The sequence below is a fragment of the Neolamprologus brichardi genome, chromosome 22, assembly GCF_056152115.1.
Source record: "Neolamprologus brichardi isolate AB-2024 chromosome 22, ASM5615211v1, whole genome shotgun sequence".
Taxonomy (NCBI): domain Eukaryota; kingdom Metazoa; phylum Chordata; class Actinopteri; order Cichliformes; family Cichlidae; genus Neolamprologus; species Neolamprologus brichardi.
In genome coordinates, this window is record NC_142124.1 from 8,644,768 (window position 1) to 8,670,818 (window position 26,051).

General features: G+C 39.0%; 1 protein-coding gene across 2 annotated transcripts; it reads left to right on the top strand.

Moving 5' to 3' along the window:
• The first annotated feature begins 6,486 nt into the window (after positions 1-6,486).
• Positions 6,487-26,041, top strand: eppk1 (epiplakin 1). Of its 2 annotated transcripts, XM_087835219.1 has the most exons (4): positions 6,498-6,571; positions 10,045-10,163; positions 11,406-11,519; positions 12,224-26,041. In XM_087835219.1, the coding sequence occupies exon 4, from the start codon at positions 12,238-12,240 to the stop codon at positions 25,066-25,068; it is 12,831 nt and encodes a 4,276-aa protein (XP_087691345.1). In that variant the 5' UTR covers positions 6,498-6,571; positions 10,045-10,163; positions 11,406-11,519; positions 12,224-12,237; the 3' UTR covers positions 25,069-26,041. The 2 variants fall into 2 exon arrangements, with proteins under 2 accessions (XP_087691344.1, XP_087691345.1); XM_087835218.1 differs by lacking the exon at positions 10,045-10,163 and having other exon boundaries at positions 6,487-6,571.
• The last annotated feature ends 10 nt before the right edge of the window (positions 26,042-26,051 follow it).

The window sequence follows — 26,051 nt, forward strand, 5'->3', positions numbered from 1 at the left end:
AGTGGTATGTGTGTTATAGCATTACATTGTGTGTATGTGGTTTTAATTACTTGAAAGTCAAAGTATTGAAACACTGCAATACTTAAAAAGAACCATTTTTATTTTCTGTTTTGAAAATAGCCTGTATCCAGGAGAATGTACATCAAACTATGAGTCTTAGTATTCAATATTTAAAAAAAAAAAAAAGCTTTTCTGGAAGATTTTAACGACATTTTTGCACGAGTTTAACAAGGAATTTGTTCTCTTATGGGTTTTTTTTCCATTGCTCTTGGTGTTGCTACTGCTTTATCTTCAGCACTCCTACCGTTACCATTTTCATCCAAAATCTCTTATTTGTGTTTGTTTGTGTCCAGTATTCTACCATGTTCTCCTAGCCAACAGCCCAGTTTTCTAAATTCAGTCTGTTCCATCATTCTCCCTTTTCTGGCCATTTGTGTGCAGCTCTGCTCCTGCCCACCCTCACCTCACGCAGTTTGTCCAAATTCTCTCCTTCAGCCACCTGCCTCCTCTGATCCACTATCACTCTATTCATTTTACATATTGACAAAAAATAAAAATAAATGTTGCCCTCTTCTTTTTACTTTTTAAAATACCACACCTAACTATGCATTTCATGCACATCTTGCATAAGGTTGCAGTTAACGTCATTATTTAGGTGAGGCTATTTTATAACTTTAGTGACTAATTCAAACAAAACATAGTTGTCGTTTCTGTTCCTTCATTGACTCGTTATGCCAGCTTAGTCTCAGCTTGCCCATATGTGTCCCAGTGTGTCAGATGAAATGCTAACTACTGTTCAAGTCCAATGTCAAAGCCTGTCAGTGTGACCTCTTAAGAATGAATCAGCCTAATTTATATTCATACAAAGCTGTGTGCCTGTATTTAAACCAAAGTTCCTTCTCCATGATGAATTCCACACATCCTTTCTTCAGAGGTGTGTGATCACCACACCCAGGTTTTACCACGCAATGATGGTTGATAAGTGTAAAAAATGCAAATTTGGCACAGGAGAGCAAGTCACTTTAGCTGCCACAAAAGCATCGGCCGGGCTGGTCTTTGGATTATGTGATTAGCTTCGATGTAAAACATGGAGAGGAGTCCCGAGAAGGAACTCTAGCTTTGGCAAAATAGAGTCTTAAATTACGGCTCCAATTTTTAGCTCAGACTGGTGTTTTAAAACTAACTAAAATGGAACAAAGCATGTCGTAATTATATTTAATGTTGACATTTACTTACACATACTTCAGCAATATATCATCCTTGGGTCTGCATCATATATTCCTTCATTGCATAATCTTGATTACACTTAATTAATCGTTACTAAACCCTGTAACTGGAAATACACCAGGTAGAAATAAAGTCTTGTATTAAACATTAAAAACATGTGTGTGACGTTCCCATATAAATCCCCAGGATAAACAGGTTAGTTTGCTGAACTGTGATGGATTGAAAGTAAAGAACAGTGTGTGAGTGGTGCACAGTGGCTGTGGTTTCATGGTCAGAGTTAAGTTACGTCAAGTGTAGCGGAGATGAATTTAAAGTTAAACTGATGATGCTTAGATTCAGCCTCATATTTATGCAATTGCTATTACTAGGGAGAACACACATGAGGTTTAAGGCCTGGACAAAATTAAAACCTTTTTAGATTGCTGAAAATAAAAAGGTCTCACTATAGCCAGGTCCTAATTTTATAATTTCTTCACTCAGCTTTCCAGTCTCCAATATCATTGAAATGCAGCCAGATGCTACTCGTTTTATGCTTTTGCTCGTTTTTTCACTTTTTCCTGACACACTTGCATTTAAACTCCTCGTATCTCTGTGCACCTGGCCTGCACACCTGCTGTCTTTGGAACATCTGCCCCCTTCTTTCCTTTTGATGGTGTGCCCATCAAAATAAAGTCCCACCCCTGCCTGCATGGATTTTCAGCAGGGCTGAAGATTAAGCTCCCACATACCAACAAGCCATTATTAACTGACATACATGAAATTATCTCATATACAATAATATCGGGCCCATGAGCCACACTCGTGCACTAAACTGTTGAAGTTTCGATATTGTAAGTACAATAGATCATTATATTGTTGCTTGAAATTTGTGATTGAAAAAATTGTCCTAAAAAAGAGAGCGAGAGTTGCATCTTCATTAAATATGCTGAAGTTGCCCCCTTGCAGCTGATCTGGTCGGAGATGGAAGGTACTTTTGAATTTTGCCTGAAAAGATCTATCGGCATTTCTACCAAAATTCTGTTAAGTGGAAGCTTGCAGGATTTTACCAGGGAATCAGTAAAAGTGAAATTTCTCTGTCATCCAATTAAAACAAAAAATCTATGCTCATGAAAACTTTTTGCCTATGGTTGTCTTTGGTTGATGAGGTGGAGTGGATCATTTGCCAATCAGAAATTTTGCTCCTCCACTCTGCATGTTGGATTTTCCCTCACTCCTGAAATGCTGAAAATTATGCACATCTTTAGAGCAGTTAGTGTTGGAAACATATGTCAATATGTTTACACCTGTAGATAGTATTGCAGTTAGATTAAGTATTCATAAGCACAGTAAATACAGTGCTGAAGCCCTTTCCCCCCCCTTTTTGTGATAATGGAACAGGAACATGTATTTATTCTTAACTCAGAGCTTATGGATAAGAAATGTCCCATTAACACTTTAAATAATATTACACAAATAACTGTAACAGATTAAATGCACAACCGTACACTAAGTACACCTAACAATTTTCCTTAGAAAGACCTGGCATGCCTAGACCCATGCTTTGGATTCAAGTGGAAACTTGCAGGATTTTAGCAGGTAAACAATAAAAGCGAAATTCATCACGTCCGCAGAGCTGTGATAAAAAAAATTCTTTATGAAAACCTAGGGGCCTAGGGCGGCTGTGGTTTAGGAGTTAGATTAAGTGGGCCAATTGGAAGTTTGGCAGTTTGCTTCCCAACTCCTCCAGTCTTCATATCAATATATTTTTGGCTAAGTTGCCCTCGATGTTTCCATCGGAGTGTGAGTGTGACCATTAGACAAGATGCTCAGGTATACTGTGAGAAGCATGCTAGTACAAATGGGTTAAAAAGGGTTATAGAGTGTTGGAGCAGTACATCGAGTGCACAGAGTAGAAAAGTGCTATATACATGTCAGTCCATTTATTATGCATTTATTAATAAGCTGTTAAAATAACACAGACATATTTTTCATGTTTTTTCAAATAGTTGTCTACTCACACATTCACCTGACACAAATCAACACTGGAACTAAACTAGATCTGTTTCTCCCACATTATTTAACTTTATTTACCTCTCATTGCCCTTCGCACGTGTCGGATCCGGACTTTTTTGGTTTGGGTCTTTAAATCCTTGTGTATTTGGAATTCTCTGTCTGTGCATTTTTTATGTTCTCATTTTGTAGTTTTCAGGTTTTGCTTTCTTTTTCCAAACCAATCCAACTTTTTTATATAACACTTTAAAAACAACAAAGTTGACCAAAGTGCTTTCCAATAATAAAACAGAGATAGCAGTTAAAACCATATATTAAGCAGACAGAGAAATAAATTTAAATAACAATAAAATAAATACATAAATGAAAAAGAAGATAAAAATAAATCAGTATATATATTTAATATTAAAACATGAGTAAATTAGACAATAAGATATACAATGAATAAAATTAACAAAATAAAAAGATTAAGAGTGACCAACAGCTGACTAAAACTTTCTCATATATTTTTTAAATTTTCTTACATTTTGGCACCGTTTTTCAACCTCTTAGTACCAACTGAGCATTGTGCAAACCTCAACATGATAGTGAGTTCAAATGGTTTCCACAGTCACCAGATCTCAATCCAGTGGAGCACCTTTGGCCTGTGGTGGATGAACCATATAAGTACCACACATGTACCAGCAGTGTTGGGGAGTAACGGAATACATGTACCGCCGTTACGTATTTAAAATACAAAATATGAGTAACTGTATTCCGTTACAGTTACCGTTTAAAAAGGTGGTATTTAGAATACAGTTACTTTGTTGAAATAAATGGATTACACGGCGGTACTTCCCTGTTTCATATTGTGGCGGGTCAGGCCTGTTTGGGTTTTGTTTGACAGCTACGTTCTGTTGTTCCAGGCGGCAGCGTTACGGTTGCCAAGTTACATGGTGACGCTCTCTCTCTGCGTGTTTCCTGGGTGAGAGAGGCCTTTTTGTTGTTGTTGTGCTAAGCTAATAGGCAGAATGCTACAGGTATAGCTCTAAAGAATGTAGCATCATAGGCAGTGTAGTCCGTGCTGCAGGGAGAATGGACCGCCATACACGTTATGTGTCTGTGAGCGAGGGAGGGAGAAAAAGGAAAAGTACGAGCTGTCATCGAGCAAAAACGGGAGCTGGAAGCATGTAAATATAATAATAACCACTGCAGCCAAGAAGAGTGCCTGACGAGCCCAGCTGTAAGTAAGCTATTAAGACTCGACTGTACACCGTGTTCGTGTTTTCCTCCAAAAACAATAAGTTCTGTTGGAGCAGCCTTTCAACGCCTCTCTCTGTCTCTCGCTAGCAAAGTTGACCCAGACAACAAAGTAAAGCTAGTTTTCGGCTACCAGCCCGACACAGAACCCACCGTATTAGCCAGAGGTCCCTTTACTACGGTTTGGAGCCGCGGACCTTCAGCAACAGTAATAAATCACAGCAATAGTACATTCATGTAGTTGTAAACAGCATGATAATATATTAAGTAATCCAAAGTATTCCGTTACGTTACTCTCATTGAGTAACGTAACGGAATACATTACAGAATACATTTTGGGGCATGTATTCTGTATTCTGTAATGGAATACATTTTAAAAGTAACCTTCCCAACACTGTGTACCAGTCACATCACATTCACATCATATGCTACTGCAAGGTGTTACTAATGAAATGGCCATTGAGCATATATTTTGGTCTGTGACAGAAACTATTTAAAAGGTACATCATAAGACACATTTGTAGAGTTTTGGTTAAATTCACTGCGCTTTTTCAGATATCTTATTCACTACTTTGTACTTGCTTTGAATCCTTTACATATATTATATTGCATGAACAAAGTTAAATTAATCTGTTTTGCAATTTCAGTTACTTGTTCTGATTAATTATGAGTGACATTTTAATAATTGGGTGTCCTTGGCTCACCAACCTAGTTTCCCGCATATTCGTGTTGATATATCTGTGATTCTTTGCCAATTCAAATGTTAGCAAAACAAAGCTATTATTATGCAGTGATCTCTCTCTTAGCCTACGGCAGAAATTCTAGTTTGTTCTATTATAATGTCACTCTCTGAGATTTCAAGTCATGCAGAGGCAGTGCCCTCATCTGTAATCTTTGAATGCCGCTTGCATGTTTTTGACACATTGTATTCTTGAGAAACTTGAGACCACCATACCTGACCTGACCCCACTCGACAGCAACAGTGAAAAATGTAAGAATACTCAAAACCTAACTTTAACCTTCATTGTCTGTTTGTTCTTGGTGTGAAAATCCACACGTAGGTGATGGAAACAAATGGCAGTTTCCTTATATACTCATTTGACATTACTTGGTAATTACATGCGAAACTTTGCACACAATGTTCCGTCCCTTTAAAGGACATGCAATATTTTCTCTTGTAGAAGCTAAGCTGTTTGTATTTAGGTTTTATTTTAGATTATAGATATAGTTAAAATATAAACAAGCCAATTTGTCAAATAACTTTGGAGTGTGCATGTAAGATTTGTCAAACAAACCCATTAATTACTTACCCATAACATGTTCTTACATACAATTGTGGAATTTGATTTATCACAAGGTTTTCAGACAGTTTCCACAAACATGTCAGTCATAAGATATTGACGTTATCATTTTTATGTGACTAATGTCTTTGCATCTGGTTTACAACAAACAACAGGTGTTTTCCGTACATTCTGTTTTGTGACACACTTTTTCTTGTTAGTAAGATAGAAAAGCCAATCACGCCTGTCGGGTTTCTTCTTTCCACACTTGAAAACCTGCCAAACCTGAGGGAAGCTGTAATACAAGGACAAAGCTCAGTGTAATCAGAGGGCATCCGGCTCTGCATGTCACAACCTGGCCGGCTTGATAAGGAAGCTTCGCACCAAGTCCAGTTAACACATTGTAAAAAGTAAAAAATATTGACTAGGAAAGTGAATGAAACCCTTGTGAAGAACCTTCACGACTCTTAAGAATTTGTACAGTCAACAAAGCTTACTTTATCTTATGTATAACTTTAATAAATCTCCTTACCTTTTGTACACTTAGAAAGAATCAATTTGCTCACCCTTATTGTTTTAGAGCACAATAGACATGCTCCGAGGAAATCTGCAGGAATTCCTGGCATCCTGAGCTCAGTGCAAAGGATCTCCGGCTGTCTCACTCTCACAGCCCGAGGCGAGGAGGCTGAACCTCAACAGGGGAGGGGCTTAGCTGGGCCTGCCTTATATCTGACCACTGAGGAGTGAACACCTCTGAGATGCTGGGAGCACTTCAGGGTTGTGGTATCTTTCATACCAGCTGAAGCTGAACGCTCGCCAGTGCAGAGCACGTTTGGGTAAGAGCAATTTTATTTAAAATCTTTTTTTAGTTTGGCTGTGTAAAAATCAGTAGTGTCTTTGTTTTGGTTTTTCTAAAGAAAACAAACTTTTTCCTTGAGTTGCGTTTACATAAAACTGGAACCACATATAGAAAATTATTTTCTTCAGAGTGAGAAAGTGGAGAGTGCATTGGCAAAGTAAAACGAGAGGAAGCCGAACGTGTGTCTATCCTGTGCAGTTAGCCAACATCCTCAAACAAAAGGGAATGTGCACATTCCTCACTGATCACCTTTGACCGCCGCTGGTAAAATAAATGTGCCTATATGTCACTAATGAGGCTTTCAACAAGTCTAAACACTGTGCTGACATCACCCTGGGATCTATTTACACAAGATTTTCCGCAGTTAAAGCTACAAAAACTGTTGTGCAACACCTGAATCAGTGGTACTGTATTGCCTCATTCATTCCTAGCCAGTAAGTTGTAATTTATTGCTGGGGTGGCATTAAAAATGCACCACAATGGCTGAAGTGCACATAGGATGTAATTAGGCTTGTTGCTACAAGTGAGAGAAAGTTGTGAGCAATTTGCAGCTTAGTGTAAATCTTGAAACTGCTCTATTGATTCTCCACAAAGGCATACTAGGTTAGCTGTTTATCAATGTCAACATCTTGTCATCCAGACAGATCCTTGGCTCAGCCTAAAGATTTACAGTTAGAATTATCATAACTCATTCATGTCACATGTTTATATATTCCTTAGGAAGTATATAGTCCACTTTCTTACTGAACTGGTACTATTTTATATCAGTTGTTACTTGTGGTTTTTAAGACTTTCCTCATCTAAAATCAAAGTAAATAATTTAACTTAACAAGAAAATATACAAGTCAGAGCTCACAAAAGTGATTCTTTGTTATGGTACTACTGTATAGTCTAATACAGCGGTCCCCAACCCCCGGGCCTCGGACCGGTACCGGGCCGCGAGAGTTGAGGCTCAGGTGTGAAATGTATGGCTTTCAGGGTTTTTATCGGTTTTCAGCATTAGTTTGTTATCGTTTTTATTGTTAACTTGGTTTTCCTGGGTCTTTTCATGTGTGTTATGAATAAATCTTCTTTTTTTCGGTACCGGTACTAGTTTTATTTTGTTGTATTTATCCGCAAGACCTTAAAGGCTGGTCCGTGAAAATATTGTCGGGCATAAAGCGGTCCGTGGCGCAAAAAAGGTTGGGGACCGCTGGTCTAATGTAACCAAATGCTCTTTTGACTTTAGTTCTACATTAGTGAGGCCTCTAATCAGTTCTCCTTAACACCATCACACAGCTGTGAAGTCAATTATGTTTTTTAGCACTGCGGTTCCAGAGTTGTTTGCTGGACTCTGGTATGTTCAGGGGTGTGTCATGTATGCTGGTGCCAACAATAAAGCCCAGAAACACCTCTGCACACCAAGTCTGACTAAGATCAACTGTAACTAAGAGTACTAGATAATTCTATTTCCACATTTGCAACAGTGTCACTAAAAACGGAACTTTATGATTAAATACACACATGTGGCAGATCATACCTAATAAAGACACCTCTCAATATACACTCAGTTGTGCTTAGAGGTCTTATAAAGACAAAAAAGAAAGCAAAATCTTTTAAAAATTCATTTATTTTATATCTGCTCTTGCATTGAACGGACAGTGCCTTCCTTCACTGGGGAAAAGGCATTTAGTGGAGAGACCAGTAAACAGTGAAGCTGTGTTTGCAGAGTTAGGTAACTTGTTAACTTTGTGCAGGAAATGTATTTGCCTTCATGATATGACAAGCAAATGCAAATTCAGATGGTGCCATAAATGTACAGTAAATGCTTGACAGTTTCAAAAACATTCAAATATTTACAAAGTGGGTGACGGACTCAAGATGTAAATTGAGCACTTACAGGTAGAGATACCGAACTGCCACAGACCTGCTGCTCTTGTACAAATACAGAGTTCAGCAGACCTCAGATCCACAGCTGTTTGTGTTACTTTGCTTATCTTGGTTACTTGGAGCATCTTTTTGCCACATTATCAATAACAGCCGTTAAATACACTTCTCAGGTAGTGCAGCTCACACAGCCTAAACCAAACATTTTACCACAGTAAACAAGTGAAAATAATCACATACACAGTGGAGCTTTATCTGTGACTTAACAGTTAACATGTTTCTGAGTAGATTGGCTGAGTTTCTGTTCACACCCTTTTTTCTGAGCCTTATTGTCTTGACTCCCACAGGTGTTATGACATCATTTGTGACAGTTACCAACCCCCACAGGGCTGAAAGACTGGTTCTCAGAAAATTGTGAAATCACTACATTTTTGTATGCAATAGTAATTACTAGCTATGACAATAATTAACTGAGATTTTTTTTGAAAATCTCTTTGTAAAGCTTTTTCAGTACAGTAACATCTCATGTACCACATAAGAATATGCTTAAAGGTTATACATTTGCTTTTATTATTCCCTGTTTTTCAGTTTAGTACCCTAAGTACAAGTAGATGTGCATAAATTTGGGTTATGTTGTAGAATTTGTAAACAAGCTCTTTATAAGTTCTTTAAATGGGGATTTAAATGGGGTTCTTTAAATTTAAAAGGGATTAATAAAATTTTATCTAATCTAATCTCTAATCTAAATAATACTGGACCGGAATGCAAATCGATTCAGTTTTTTAAAACATTTATATATTATTTTACCTTGAAGCTGATATTTTTATGCCATGGTGACTTTAGCTCTTTTGTGACTTTGTCTGGCTAGACATAAAAAATGAGGGTCTAACAAGCAAACAAAACTCAGCCACAAGTTTATAAAACGTTTAATCTCTACTGGAACCCAAAACAAAGTTCTGCAGATTTAGACTTTGGTGCACAGGATTGCAAGAGATATGAACTCTTGTATTTGCAGTTATTGGTTTTCCTTTGCATGTTGTTGCAAAACAGGGCATGTGGCTGTTCCAGTTTTGACACACCATTATTATTGCCAAAAGCAAATGGGTACGTTCTCACACAATATGTAATTAATAGTTTCTTTTGTTGTTGAATCTGTGCAGGGACATGATGAAATGATAAGAAAAACTATTAGAAAACAAAAAACAGTATTGATGCATTAGAAACCTGCCCACATGGGTTTATAAGACACATACACACAGACAGTACAGTTAGGCTTTATTTTTATGGGGTGGGTGGGTCAGTCATGGACAGTAGTTGTTTGCAAGCAAGCCATACAGACTTGAATAATTGTCATGGTAACAACTTATAATTAAAGTATTACTAACATAGTAGAAAAAAACCCATTTTACCTACATCCTGTCAATTGTCTGATATGCAGCCTGCATAGGTCAGTGATGAAATGGTGTGTATTTTACCCATATGTGATTTAGAAAGTTCATGAGAAATGTCATAAACTAATTTCAATATCAAATCATTAACACAAAGTTTAAGATCAAACTTATTATACCCGCCTTATCTTTCCAGGGACGAAGTTTCAAAGCTCTGAGATCATAAAAATCAGGAAGCCATTGGCATTGGTTCTTGTATTTTGGAACAACAGAGAGCATCCAAGGCTGTCCACGTACTCCTAAGGAAATTGAAAGGTTTGATATTACAGTTGGAAGATAATATATTCCAAAACTTACACTACAATTAATAGAAATAAAACTAATTACCATCTATTTCTATTTCAATTGCTCCAGACTAGTTTAGAGATGGCACGATACCACTTTTTTATGTCTGATACCGATATCATAAATTTGGATATCTGCCAATACCGATATGAATCCGATATAGTGTGTTTTTTAGTCAATAAAACGTTTTTTATACATTTGCTTTTATTATTCCCTGTTTTTCAGTTTAGTACCCTAAGTACAAGTGGATGTGTATAAATTTGGGTTATGTTGTAGAATTTGTAAACAAGCTCTTTATAAGTTCTCTAAATGGGGTTCTTTAAATTTAAAAGGGATTAATAAAATTTTATCTAATCTAATCTCTAATCTAAATAATACTGGACTGGAATGCAAATCGATTCAGTTTTTTAAAACATTTATATATTATTTTACCTTGAAGCTGATATTTTTATGCCATGGTGACTTTAGCTCTTTTGTGACTTTTTCTGGCTAGACAATAAAAAATGAAGGTCTAACAAGCAAACAAAACTCAGCCACAAGTTTATAAAACTTTTAATCTCTACTGGAACCCAAAACAAAGTTCTGCAGATTTAGACTTTGGTGCACAGGATTGCAAGAGATATGAACTCTTGTATTTGCAGTTATTGGTTTTCCTTTGCATGTTGTTGCAAAACAGGGCATGTGGCTGTTCCAGTTTTGACACACATCATTATTATTGCCAAAAGCAAATGGCTACGTTCTCACACAATATGTAATTAATAGTTTCTTTTGTTGTTGAATCTGTGCAGGGACATGATGAAATGATAAGAAAAACTATTAGAAAACAAAAAACAGTATTGATGCATTAGAAACCTGCCCACATGGGTTTATAAGAAGCATACACACAGACAGTACAGTTAGGCTTTATTTTTATGGGGTGGGTGGGTCAGTCATGGACAGTAGTTGTTTGCAAGCAAGCCATACAGACTTGAATAATTGTCATTGTAACAACTTATAATTAAAGTATTACTAACATAGTAGAAAAAAACCCATTTTACCTACATCCTGTCGATTGTCTGATATGCAGCCTGCATAGGTCAGTGATGAAATGGTGTGTATTTTACCCATATGTGATTTAGAAAGTTCATGAGAAATGTCATAAACTAATTTCAATATCAAATCATTAACACAAAGTTTAAGATCAAACTTATTATACCCGCCTTATCTTTCCAGGGACAGAGTTTCAAAGCCCTGAGATCATAAAAATCAGGAGGCCACTGGCGTTGGATCTTGGATTTTGGAACAACAGAGAATATCCAAGGCTGTCCACGTACACGAAATTGAAAGGTTTGATATTACAGTTGGACGATAATATATTCCAAAACGTACACTACAATTAATAGAAATAAAACTAATTACCATCTATTTCTATTTCTATTGCTCCAGACTAGTTATTAAGTTATTTAAGCGATTCAGAGTTATGCTGGATACTAATGTGTTAATTTTACCAGACTTCAGTACTATTTGTCATTACAAACTATTCTACACCTTCTCTACCTTGCTGGGGTATATTCTCTATTACATTAGTCTCTATTACTAGTGAAAGGTCACTGTTTCAGCCCCCCATTCGAGCTGCATCCACCATAAAACTCTGCCCAATTAATCTTGTGGTGCTCGCTGCTGTGGCGACCCCTTGTGGTAAGGGAAAAGATGAAAATAGCTTTACAGTTAGTACATAACAATGTCACTGTCAAACATGTAACGTTAGAAATTGCATTATGGCGCAAAACAGAAGTAGTAAAATAAATTTTTTGACAAAATGTCTTACTGCATCTAATTTGGTGAACGTCTGAATAATTTGTGTATAAAAAATAACTGTATAAAAACCTGACAAGTTATTTTTTTACATACAAATCAATACATGTGTATTTTATAATCAGTTTAACTGCAATGTGCCCAAATGTATCTGAGATCTGTGCTTTACGATTACTTACAATGCATAAAATACCATATACAAAACAAGCTCTGTAACTGTTTCTGTGCTAACACAGCCCTTTAGGTCAAGATGGACACCAACCTTAAGGACGGCGGTGTGAAGCAAAATGCCTGCACAAAAGTCCATGAACCTGTGGCTGGTATATTTCTGGAAAAGACAAAGACAAAGATCACCATATATGAAGCCATGAAGAAGCGTATGCTTAAGCCAGGAACAGCACTGGCTCTGCTTGAAGCACAAGCTGCCACAGTAGGTATTGTAGACCCAGTAAACAACCAAAAGCTTCCTGTAGAGGATGCTGTTAAAAAGGGAATAGTTGGATCAGAGATGAAAGACAAACTCCTTAAAGCAGAAAAAGCCATCACTGGGTATGTAGACCCCTACACCAACCAAATGATATCTGTATTCCAAGCTATGCAAAAAGATTTAGTTCCAAAAGATTATGGATTGAGGCTGCTGGAAGCACAGATAGCCACAAAAGGCCTGTTTGATCCTGTCGATAAGACAAATATTTCAGTTGACTCTGCAATTCAGAAGGGCTACTATGAAAAAGATTTGCTGAAGGACCAAATGTCAGAGCTCAGAGTGTTTTATCATCCAACTTTGCAACAAAATCTTAACTACAGAAGCCTCCAAACGCAATGCATTGTGGAGCCCGATACAGGCCTGTTGCTTCTTCCTGTCTGCATCACCTTCAAAGGTCTGCGCAAAGGCATTTCCTCCGCCGAGCTCCTTGAATCAAAGATCATTGACAAAGAAACATATGATAACCTGCAAAAGGGGAAGACCACAACACAGGACGTGATGTTGATTGAAACAGTGAAAGAATACCTGGAAGGCAAAGGCAGCATTGCAGGCATTGCTATACTCTCAACCAATCAGAGAATGAGCATTTATACAGCCATGAAGCAAGGCATACTGATGCCCGGGACATCACTTGTTCTCTTGGAGGCACAAGCTGCTACTGGATACATGATTGATCCTGTAGAAAATAAAAAGTACACTGTGGATGAAGCTGTCAAAAGCAAACTTATTGGCCCAGAATATCATGCAAAGCTGCTCTCTGCTGAGCGGGCAGTGACCGGATACAAAGACCCATACACCAGTGAAACTATATCCCTGTTTCAAGCACTCTCAAAAGACCTCATGGTCAAACAACATGGGATCCGCCTACTTGAAGCACAAATTGCTACAGGTGGAATAATTGATCCAATCAACAGTCACAGACTTCCTACAGAAGTGGCCTTTAAGAGAGGTTATTTTGATGAACAAATGAATACCATATTGGAGGATTCAGGGGATGACACAAAAGGCTTTTTTGATCCAAACACAGAAGAAAATCTAACCTATCTTCAGTTGATGGAAAGGTGTGTCACTGATCCTGCTACTGGACTCTGCCTCCTTCCTTTGCGTGATAAATCAGATGGGCTAAATTTTGATTTCATTGACTACCAAACTAAAACAGCCTTCAAGATGGAGAAAGTGAAAGTGACATATGGCAAATATACAGGAATGACAGTATCTCTGTGGGAACTTCTGATGTCAGAATACTTTGATGAAAACCAGAGGCAAGACATCTTTAAAAAATACAGAGAGGGGAAGATTACTATCAAGATGAGCATTACAACAGTTCTGGAAGTGATAGAAAAGTCAGTGAAAACAACTCAAGTCATCTTTGAAGGCATCAGAGACACTGTTACAGCCATGCAGCTTGTGGAAGCAGATATCATTAGTGAGGAGGTCCTAGAGGACCTGAAGAAGGGAAAGAAGTCAGTGAACGAAGTCATTGAAGATGAAAATGTAAATGTGTACTTAAAAGGTAAAGACAGCATCGCAGGTATTATGCTTCCTGATTCTCAAATCATGACCATCTACCAGGCCAAACAGAAAGGAAAGCTGATGCCAGGAACTGCTCTGATTCTACTGGAGGCACAGGCAGCAACAGGGTTCATTGTCGACCCTATTGGAAATAGAAAGTTTTCAGTTGATGATGCTGTCAAAGCAAAGATTGTGGGGCCTGATGTGTGTCAAAAGCTGCAATCAGCAGAGAAAGCGGTTACTGGATACAAAGATCCATACACTGGAGAAACAATTTCTTTGTTCCAAGCAATGCAAAAAGACCTGATCCTAAAAGACCATGGCATTAGGCTCCTGGAGGCCCAAATTGCCACTGGTGGGATCATCGACCCAGTGAACAGCCATCGCATACCTGTCCATGTGGCCTATAAGAAGGGGTACTTTAATGAAGAAATGAATCAGATCCTGGATGATCCAAGTGATGACACCAAGGGATTCTTTGACCCCAACACCCACGAGAACCTGACATACTTGCAGCTCATGGCCAGATGTGTAACAGATCCTAGTACAGGCCTGTGCCTCTTACCTCTCAAAGGCAAGAGCAACAAAATAAAGATAGATGACAACATTAGGGAATTGTTCAAAACATCAATAGTCACTGTAAAGTATGGTAGGTTCAAGGGCAAACACACAACATTGTGGGATCTTATCAACTCAGAATATCTGTCTGAAGATAAACGACAGGAGTTTTTCAAGCTCTTCAGGTCAAAGAAAATCACAATTCAGCAACTAACTGAGACCATTGTAGAGATCATTGAGAGTATGGCGATAGAACAGCAAGAAATACTGAAGTTTAAATGTCTCAGAGGAAAAGTCTCTGCTGTGGATCTTTTGGATCTTAAAATTGTGGATAAAAACACCTACAACAGTTTAATCACTGGAATCATGACAAGCAGTGATGTGATGAAAATGGACAGTGTGAGAGCCTACCTACAAGGAAAAAGCTGTGTAGCTGGGTTGATACTGCAACCTTCAAATAAAAAACTAAGCATTCACGAGGCACAGAGAATTGGGATTCTTGCACCTGGGACTGCCCTTTGCCTCCTTGAAGCACAAGCAGCTACAGGATTTGTTGTTGATCCTCTGAATAACAAAAAACTTACAGTTGAACAAGCTCTCAAAGAAAAGTTGATTAGTCCACAGATGTATGAAAAACTTTTGTCTGCGGAAAGAGCAGTCACTGGTTACAAAGATCCATACACAGGTCAGAAGATCTCGCTCTTCCAAGCGTTGAAAAAAGATCTTATTGTCAAGCAGCATGGCATTCGTTTACTTGAGGCCCAGATTGCTACAGGTGGTATCATCGATCCCTTAAAGTGTCTCCACTTACCCCTTGAAATTGCATACAAGAAGGGATATTTTGATGAAGAACTTAATCAAATCCTAACAGACCCAACTGATGACACAAAGGGCTTTTTTGACCCAAACACAAAAGAAAATCTGACATACATGGAGATGTTGGGGAGATGTGTGAAAGATAAGGAAACTGGACTGTTTCTCCTGCCATTGAATGACACACCAAAAGCTACAGCTACAAAGAAAAAGATATATACTGACACAGAGATTAAGGAAGAGTTTGAAAAGACAAGTGTCAGCATATCTGTAGGACACTATTCTGGAAAATCGGTTACTCTATGGGACTTGATTCATTCTGGCTACTTTACTGAGGATCAGCGACTTGAACTGATTGAAGAGTACAGAACAAGGCAGAAGAGTACCCAGACCATAATCACATTAGTGATTACCACAATAGAAAAACTGGAGAAGACTGAAACTCCCAAAATGATAATGGGTCTGAGAAAGCATGTCACTGCAAAACAACTACTGGATTGTGAAATCATTGATGCAGAAACATTTAAACAGGTGAAAGAAGGAAAACTCAATTTAGAAACAATAGCGCAGGGTGAAACTGTGAGAGGATACCTAAAAGGATCTGGAAGCATTGCTGGAGTGAAGGTTTATCCATCCCAGAAAGTGATGAGCATATATGAAGCAAGAAATGAAGACCTGTTGACACCTGGCATTGCACTTCTACTACTTGAAGCTCAAGCTGCAACAGGATGGATCATTGATCCCCTCAAAAATGAGTTCCATGCTGTGGAAGAGGCTGTAAAAGGAAGACTGATTGGGCCAGATGTACGTGAGCAACTTCTCTCAGCTGAACGAGCTGTCACTGGGTATAAAGATCCATATACAGATGTGACAATATCACTGTTTGAAGCCATGCAAAAAAAGCTGAGAGAAAGAAGCTATGGCCTTCGGATACTTGATGTGCAGACAGCAACAGGAGGAATTATTGACCCAAATCAAAGTCACAGACTGCCAATTCATATTGCTATCAAAAAAGGATGTCTGGATGAAGAAACTCAAAAAATTCTGTTGAACCCCACAGATGATGAAAAAGGATTCTTTGACCCAAATACCAAAGAAAGACTGTCATACAGTCAGCTCATAAATAGATGTGAGAAAGATGATAAAACTGGGCTACTTCTCCTACCGCTGCATAAAGAAAAAGCCCGTGTATTTCACACAGATGAGCAAATCGAGAATGCTTTGAAAAACAAAATGATGACCTTGAATGTGGGAAAATTTAAAAACAAGGAGGTCACACTGTGGGAAGTGCTACTATCTGAATACATATCAGAACAAAAAAGGGAGCAGCTTATACAGCAATACCGGACAGGAGTGACCAAAATTGAGGAGATGATTGAAATACTCACAGTTATAATCACAGAGGTATCATCCAAGGTAAGAAAGTTCAAAGGACTACGAAAACAAGTCTCAGCCAGTGAATTATTTGAGTCAAAGATCATCTCAAAGGACCTTTTCACCCAAATTATAAAAGGTGAAGTAACGGAAGAAACTGTTGACAAAATGGAAAATATTCAGAAGTATCTTGGAGCCACAAACTGTATAGCAGGTGTGAGAGTTGAATCAACAAAAAAGATGATGAGCATCTATGAAGCTAAAAGCAAAGGTCTGCTGACTCCTGGTACATCTCTGGTTCTGCTGGAAGCCCAAGCTGCCACAGGCTTCATCATTGACCCAATCAACAACAAGAAACTTTCTGTAGAGGAAGCTGTGGCTCAAGGAGTGGTTGGGAAGGAGTGGGAAAAGAAACTGATCTCAGCAGAAAGGGCAGTGACAGGATACAAAGATCCATACACTGAAAAAACGATTTCTTTGTTCCAGGCCTTGAAAAAAGATCTCATTGTGAAAGATCATGGAATTCGTCTCCTTGAAGCTCAAATTGCAACTGGAGGAATAATTGACCCAGTGCACAGTCACAGAGTGCCTGTACAGGTGGCATATCAGAGAGGTTACTTTGATGAAGAAATGAACCAGATTTTATCAGATCCTGATGATGACACCAAGGGCTTCTTTGACCCCAACACTCAGGAGAACCTCACATATCTCCAGCTGATTGAGAGGTGCATCAGAGACCCAAATACAGAGCTTAACTTACTGTCTATTGTGAAGAAAGGAGAGTTTTACTTCTTTGTGGATGAGGCAACTAAATGTATTCTGAAGTCTACAACAACAACCCGAGCTGGAGGAAAATACAGAGGACAAACAGTGTCTCTCTGGGATCTGCTCTATTCCAAATACATCACTGAGGAGAAGCGGAGAGACCTTGTGCAACAGTACAAGGCTGGATCAATCACAATAGAGCGCTTTTTGGAAATCATCCTGACAATCATTGAGCAGCATACACAAGAGACAACCTCATCATCTTCTTCAATTGTCATGTCCCAACCACCAGAAACTAATGTGGATAGTAGCACAACAAAAACTACTGTAACCACAACAATTACAGAAACTAGTGAAGTTGAAAAGTTCCATGGAATCAGAAAAGATGTCTCTGCTACTGAGCTGCTCAAATCCAAAATCATTGATGAGAAACTCTACAAAGACATTAGCGCTGGAAAAGTTACAGTGACAGAAGTAAGTGAAATGGATTCAGTGCGCAAATACCTTGAGGGGACCAACAGCATTGCAGGAGTTTATCTTCAGTCCACCCAAGAAACCCTCAGTATCTATGAAGCTAAAAGCAAAGGTCTGCTGACTCCTGGTACATCTCTGGTTCTGCTGGAAGCCCAAGCTGCCACAGGCTTTATCATTGACCCAGTCAACAACAAGAAGCTTTCTGTAGAGGAAGCTGTGGCTCAAGGAGTGGTTGGGAAAGACTGGGAAAAAAAACTGATCTCAGCAGAAAAGGCAGTGACAGGATACAAAGATCCGTACACTGAAAAAACTATTTCTTTGTTCCAGGCCTTGAAAAAAGATCTTATTGTGAAAGATCATGGAATTCGTCTCCTTGAAGCTCAAATTGCAACTGGAGGAATAATTGACCCAGTGCACAGTCACAGAGTGCCTGTACAAGTGGCATATGAAAGAGGTTACTTTGATGAAGAAATGAACCAGATTTTATCAGATCCTGATGATGACACCAAGGGCTTCTTTGACCCCAACACTCAGGAGAACCTCACATACCTCCAGCTGGTTGAGAGGTGTATTACAGATCCCATTACAGGCCTCAGTTTACTTGTCATTGTCAAGAAAGGAGAGTTTTACTTCTTTGTGGATGAGGCAACTAAACGTATTCTGAAGTCTACAACAACAACCCGAGCTGGAGGAAAATATAGAGGACAAACTGTGACTCTCTGGGATCTACTCTACTCCAAATATATAATTGAGGAGAAGCAGAGAGACCTTGTGCAAAAGTACAAGGCTGGATCAATCACAATAGAGCGCTTTTTAGAAATCATCCTGACAATCATTGAGCAGCATACACAAGAGACAACCTCATCATCTCCTTCAATTGTCATGTCCCAACCACCAGAAACTAAAGTAGACAGTAGCACAACAAAAACTACCATCACCACTACCATTACAGAAACTAGTGAAGTTGAAAAGTTCCATGGAATCAGAAAAGATGTCTCTGCTACTGAGCTGCTCAAATCCAAAATCATTGATGAGAAACTCTACAAAGATCTTAGTGCTGGAAACGTTACAGTGACAGAAGTAAGTGAAATGGATTCAGTGCGCAAATACCTTGAGGGGACCAACAGCATTGCAGGAGTTTATCTTCAGTCCACCAAAAAGACAATGAGTATCTATGAAGCTAAAAGCAAAGGTCTGCTGACTCCTGGTACATCTCTGGTTCTGCTGGAAGCCCAAGCTGCTACAGGCTTTATCATTGACCCAGTCAACAACAAGAAGCTTTCTGTAGAGGAAGCTGTGGATCAAAGAGTGGTTGGGAAAGAGTGGAAAAACAAACTGATCTCAGCAGAAAGGGCAGTGACAGGATACAAAGATCCATACACTGGAAAAACTATTTCTTTGTTCCAGGCCTTGAAAAAAGATCTCATTGTGAAAGATCATGGAATTCGTCTCCTTGAAGCTCAAATTGCAACTGGAGGAATAATTGACCCAGTGCACAGTCACAGAGTGCCTGTACAAGTGGCATATGAAAGAGGTTACTTTGATGAAGAAATGAACCAGATTTTATCAGATCCTGATGATGACACCAAGGGCTTCTTTGACCCCAACACTCAGGAGAACCTCACATACCTCCATCTGGTTGAGAGGTGTATTACAGATCCCATTACAGGCCTCAGTTTACTTGTCATTGTCAAGAAAGGAGAGTTTTACTTCTTTGTGGACGAGGCAACTAAACGTATTCTGAAGTCTGCAACAACAACCCGAGCTGGAGGAAAATACAGAGGACAAACAGTGTCTCTCTGGGATCTGCTCTATTCCAAATACATCACTGAGGAGAAGCGGAGAGACCTTGTGCAACAGTACAAGGCTGGATCAATCACAAAAGAGCGCTTTTTGGAAATCATCCTGACAATCATTGAGCAGCATACACAAGAGACAACCTCATCATCTCCTTCAATTGTCATGTCCCAACCACCAGAAACTAATGTGGATAGTAGCACAACAAAAACTACTGTAACCACAACAATTACAGAAACTAGTGAAGTTGAAAAGTTCCATGGAATCAGAAAAGATGTCTCTGCTACTGAGCTGCTCAAATCCAAAATCATTGATGAGAAACTCTACAAAGACATTAGCGCTGGAAAAGTTACAGTGACAGAAGTAAGTGAAATGGATTCAGTGCGCAAATACCTTGAGGGGACCAACAGCATTGCAGGAGTTTATCTTCAGTCCACCCAAGAAACCCTCAGTATCTATGAAGCTAAAAGCAAAGGTCTGCTGACTCCTGGTACATCTCTGGTTCTGCTGGAAGCCCAAGCTGCCACAGGCTTTATCATTGACCCAGTCAACAACAAAAAGCTTTCTGTAGAGGAAGCTGTGGCTCAAGGAGTGGTTGGGAAAGAGTGGAAAAACAAACTGATCTCAGCAGAAAAGGCAGTGACAGGATACAAAGATCCGTACACTGAAAAAACTATTTCTTTGTTCCAGGCCTTGAAAAAAGATCTCATTGTGAAAGATCATGGAATTCGTCTCCTTGAAGCTCAAATTGCAACTGGAGGTATAATTGACCCAGTGCACAGTCACAGAGTGCCTGTACAAGTGGCATATGAAAGAGGTTACTTTGATGAAGAAATGAACCAGATTTTATCAGATCCTGATGATGACACCAAGGGCTTCTTTGACCCCAACACTCAGGAGAACCTCACATACCTCCAGCTGGTTGAGAGGTGTATTACAGATCCCATTACAGGCCTCAGTTTACTTGTCATTGTCAAGAAAGGAGAGTTTTACTTCTTTGTGGATGAGGCAACTAAACGTATTCTGAAGTCTACAACAACAACCCGAGCTGGAGGAAAATATAGAGGACAAACAGTGACTCTCTGGGATCTACTCTACTCCAAATATATAATTGAGGAGAAGCAGAGAGACCTTGTGCAAAAGTACAAGGCTGGATCAATCACAATAGAGCGCTTTTTAGAAATCATCCTGACAATCATTGAGCAGCATACACAAGAGACAACCTCATCATCTCCTTCAATTGTCATGTCCCAACCACCAGAAACTAAAGTAGACAGTAGCACAACAAAAACTACCATCACCACTACCATTACAGAAACTAGTGAAGTTGAAAAGTTCCATGGAATCAGAAAAGATGTCTCTGCTACTGAGCTGCTCAAATCCAAAATCATTGATGAGAAACTCTACAAAGATCTTAGTGCTGGAAAAGTTACAGTGACAGAAGTAAGTGAAATGGATTCAGTGCGCAAATACCTTGAGGGGACCAACAGCATTGCAGGAGTTTATCTTCAGTCCACCAAAAAGACAATGAGTATCTATGAAGCTAAAAGCAAAGGTCTGCTGACTCCTGGTACATCTCTGGTTCTGCTGGAAGCCCAAGCTGCTACAGGCTTTATCATTGACCCAGTCAACAACAAGAAGCTTTCTGTAGAGGAAGCTGTGGATCAAAGAGTGGTTGGGAAAGAGTGGAAAAACAAACTGATCTCAGCAGAAAGGGCAGTGACAGGATACAAAGATCCATACACTGGAAAAACTATTTCTTTGTTCCAGGCCTTGAAAAAAGATCTCATTGTGAAAGATCATGGAATTCGTCTCCTTGAAGCTCAAATTGCAACTGGAGGAATAATTGACCCAGTGCACAGTCACAGAGTGCCTGTACAAGTGGCATATGAAAGAGGTTACTTTGATGAAGAAATGAACCAGATTTTATCAGATCCTGATGATGACACCAAGGGCTTCTTTGACCCCAACACTCAGGAGAACCTCACATACCTCCATCTGGTTGAGAGGTGTATTACAGATCCCATTACAGGCCTCAGTTTACTTGTCATTGTCAAGAAAGGAGAGTTTTACTTCTTTGTGGACGAGGCAACTAAACGTATTCTGAAGTCTGCAACAACAACCCGAGCTGGAGGAAAATACAGAGGACAAACAGTGTCTCTCTGGGATCTGCTCTATTCCAAATACATCACTGAGGAGAAGCGGAGAGACCTTGTGCAACAGTACAAGGCTGGATCAATCACAAAAGAGCGCTTTTTGGAAATCATCCTGACAATCATTGAGCAGCATACACAAGAGACAACCTCATCATCTCCTTCAATTGTCATGTCCCAACCACCAGAAACTAATGTGGATAGTAGCACAACAAAAACTACTGTAACCACAACAATTACAGAAACTAGTGAAGTTGAAAAGTTCCATGGAATCAGAAAAGATGTCTCTGCTACTGAGCTGCTCAAATCCAAAATCATTGATGAGAAACTCTACAAAGACATTAGCGCTGGAAAAGTTACAGTGACAGAAGTAAGTGAAATGGATTCAGTGCGCAAATACCTTGAGGGGACCAACAGCATTGCAGGAGTTTATCTTCAGTCCACCCAAGAAACCCTCAGTATCTATGAAGCTAAAAGCAAAGGTCTGCTGACTCCTGGTACATCTCTGGTTCTGCTGGAAGCCCAAGCTGCCACAGGCTTTATCATTGACCCAGTCAACAACAAAAAGCTTTCTGTAGAGGAAGCTGTGGCTCAAGGAGTGGTTGGGAAAGAGTGGAAAAACAAACTGATCTCAGCAGAAAAGGCAGTGACAGGATACAAAGATCCGTACACTGAAAAAACTATTTCTTTGTTCCAGGCCTTGAAAAAAGATCTCATTGTGAAAGATCATGGAATTCGTCTCCTTGAAGCTCAAATTGCAACTGGAGGTATAATTGACCCAGTGCACAGTCACAGAGTGCCTGTACAAGTGGCATATGAAAGAGGTTACTTTGATGAAGAAATGAACCAGATTTTATCAGATCCTGATGATGACACCAAGGGCTTCTTTGACCCCAACACTCAGGAGAACCTCACATACCTCCAGCTGGTTGAGAGGTGTATTACAGATCCCATTACAGGCCTCAGTTTACTTGTCATTGTCAAGAAAGGAGAGTTTTACTTCTTTGTGGACGAGGCAACTAAAGGTATTCTGAAGTCTACAACAACAACCCGAGCTGGAGGAAAATATAGAGGAAAAACTGTGACTCTCTGGGATCTGCTCTACTCCAAATATATAATTGAGGAGAAGCAGAGAGACCTTGTGCAAAAGTACAAGGCTGGATCAATCACAATAGAGCGCTTTTTAGAAATAATCCTGACAATCATTGAGCAGCATACACAAGACACAACCTCATCATCTTCTTCAATTGTCATGTCCCAGCCACCAGAAACTAAAGCAGACAGTAGCACAACAAAAACTACCATCACCACTACCATTACAGAAACTAGTGAAGTTGAAAAGTTCCATGGAATCAGAAAAGATGTCTCTGCTATTGAGCTGCTCAAATCCAAAATCATTGATGAGAAACTCTACAAAGATCTTAGTGCTGGAAAAGTTACAGTGACAGAAGTAAGTGAAATGGATTCAGTGCGCAAATACCTTGAGGGGACCAACAGCATTGCAGGAGTTTATCTTCAGTCCACCAAAAAGACAATGAGTATCTATGAAGCTATAAGCAAAGGTCTGCTGACTCCTGGTACATCTCTGGTTCTGCTGGAAGCCCAAGCTGCTACAGGCTTTATCATTGACCCAGTCAACAACAAGAAGCTTTCTGTAGAGGAAGCTGTGGATCAAAGAGTGGTTGGGAAAGAGTGGAAAAACAAACTGATCTCAGCTGAAAGGGCAGTGACAGGATACAAAGATCCGTACACTGAAAAAACTATTTCTTTGTTCCAGGCCTTGAAAAAAGATCTCATTGTGAAAGATCATGGAATTCGTCTCCTTGAAGCTCAAATTGCAACTGGAGGAATAATTGACCCAGTGCACAGTCACAGAGTGCCTGTACAAGTGGCATATGAAAGAGGTTACTTTGATGAAGAAATGAACCAGATTTTATCAGATCCTGATGATGACACCAAGGGCTTCTTTGACCCCAACACTCAGGAGAACCTCACATACCTCCAGCTGGTTGAGAGGTGTATTACAGATCCCATTACAGGCCTCAGTTTACTTGTCATTGTCAAGAAAGGAGAGTTTTACTTCTTTGTGGACGAGGCAACTAAACGTATTCTGAAGTCTGCAACAACAACCCGAGCTGGAGGAAAATACAGAGGACAAACAGTGTCTCTCTGGGATCTGCTCTATTCCAAATACATCACTGAGGAGAAGCGGAGAGACCTTGTGCAACAGTACAAGGCTGGATCAATCACAAAAGAGCGCTTTTTGGAAATCATCCTGACAATCATTGAGCAGCATACACAAGAGACAACCTCATCATCTCCTTCAATTGTCATGTCCCAACCACCAGAAACTAATGTGGATAGTAGCACAACAAAAACTACTGTAACCACAACAATTACAGAAACTAGTGAAGTTGAAAAGTTCCATGGAATCAGAAAAGATGTCTCTGCTACTGAGCTGCTCAAATCCAAAATCATTGATGAGAAACTCTACAAAGATCTTAGTGCTGGAAAAGTTACAGTGACAGAAGTAAGTGAAATGGATTCAGTGCGCAAATACCTTGAGGGGACCAACAGCATTGCAGGAGTTTATCTTCAGTCCACCAAAAAGACAATGAGTATCTATGAAGCTAAAAGCAAAGGTCTGCTGACTCCTGGTACATCTCTGGTTCTGCTGGAAGCCCAAGCTGCTACAGGCTTTATCATTGACCCAGTCAACAACAAGAAACTTTCTGTAGAGGAAGCTGTGGATCAAAGAGTGGTTGGGAAAGAGTGGAAAAACAAACTGATCTCAGCAGAAAGGGCAGTGACAGGATACAAAGATCCATACACTGAAAAAACTATTTCTTTGTTCCAGGCCTTGAAAAAAGATCTTATTGTGAAAGATCATGGAATTCGTCTCCTTGAAGCTCAAATTGCAACTGGAGGAATAATTGACCCAGTGCACAGTCACAGAGTGCCTGTACAAGTGGCATATGAAAGAGGTTACTTTGATGAAGAAATGAACCAGATTTTATCGGATCCTGATGATGACACCAAGGGCTTCTTTGACCCCAACACTCAGGAGAACCTCACATACCTCCATCTGGTTGAGAGGTGTATTACAGATCCCATTACAGGCCTCAGTTTACTCCCACTACAGAAGTGAACAGCAATTTGCTTCTTTAATAACTGAATATAACATAAAAAAAAAGCTTCTTTTTGAACTAAAAAAAATACTTTAGAAGTTGTGCTTAACATGTGACGACAATATACTGCAATATTATCATTACTAAAATATGAGCCAGGAGATTGATTACAAAAGACCTTTGCCTATTTACTTTTATTGTACAATTTTGGAAGTGTAATGAATGCATAAATGTTTTTTTAAAAAAGAAAAAACATTTATCATTACCAAAGAAAATGGAACAATTGTTTTTATTGTAGAAAGTGGTCACAAAACTGACATACACAATGGAATTAATACATTTTTAATTGAGAGACATAAATGAAAGACTGTGCTTACAACCACTATTGTAACCAAAATTCAGCATTTACATTTAATTTGCACCTAGTAAAGCTGAAAACCCCGGTTTTATATAAATCAATTTACATAGTAAAGAGGCCTTAAGTCTCTTTATGTCTTTGCTTTTTAAAATGTTGAATTTTTAATGCTGTTTTTATGGTTTACCATTTTTCATGTTGATGTGGGACATATGACTTTGTTTCTTTTACACTTATAGAAGTAGTTGAGTCAAGACAGACCCAAGTTTAATTAACCTAAATTGGTAGTGCTGTTTCAAATTTGGGCAAAAATTGAATGTGGGTACATTTAAAATACTTTTTTTGCTCTTGTTTTTGTTTAGTTTGTTATTTGGCCCAATAAACAAATGAATACTATATTGTGTCTTTTATTATCAAACACTCTCCTTTGACCATGTTTACATTATTGGAAAAATCATATAGGCACTTATATCCATTCATGTGTTTACATGTATTTGCTATTCCCATCCCTAATTCTTAAACATGTTGCTACAAGAAAGGTATGAATCCAGTATGACCAGTCTCTTAAGATAACAAATGTACATTTATACTGACAGGACAGCACTCTCTAGTGGAAATAAAGACCAATACAACCCTGATTCTCTTGTG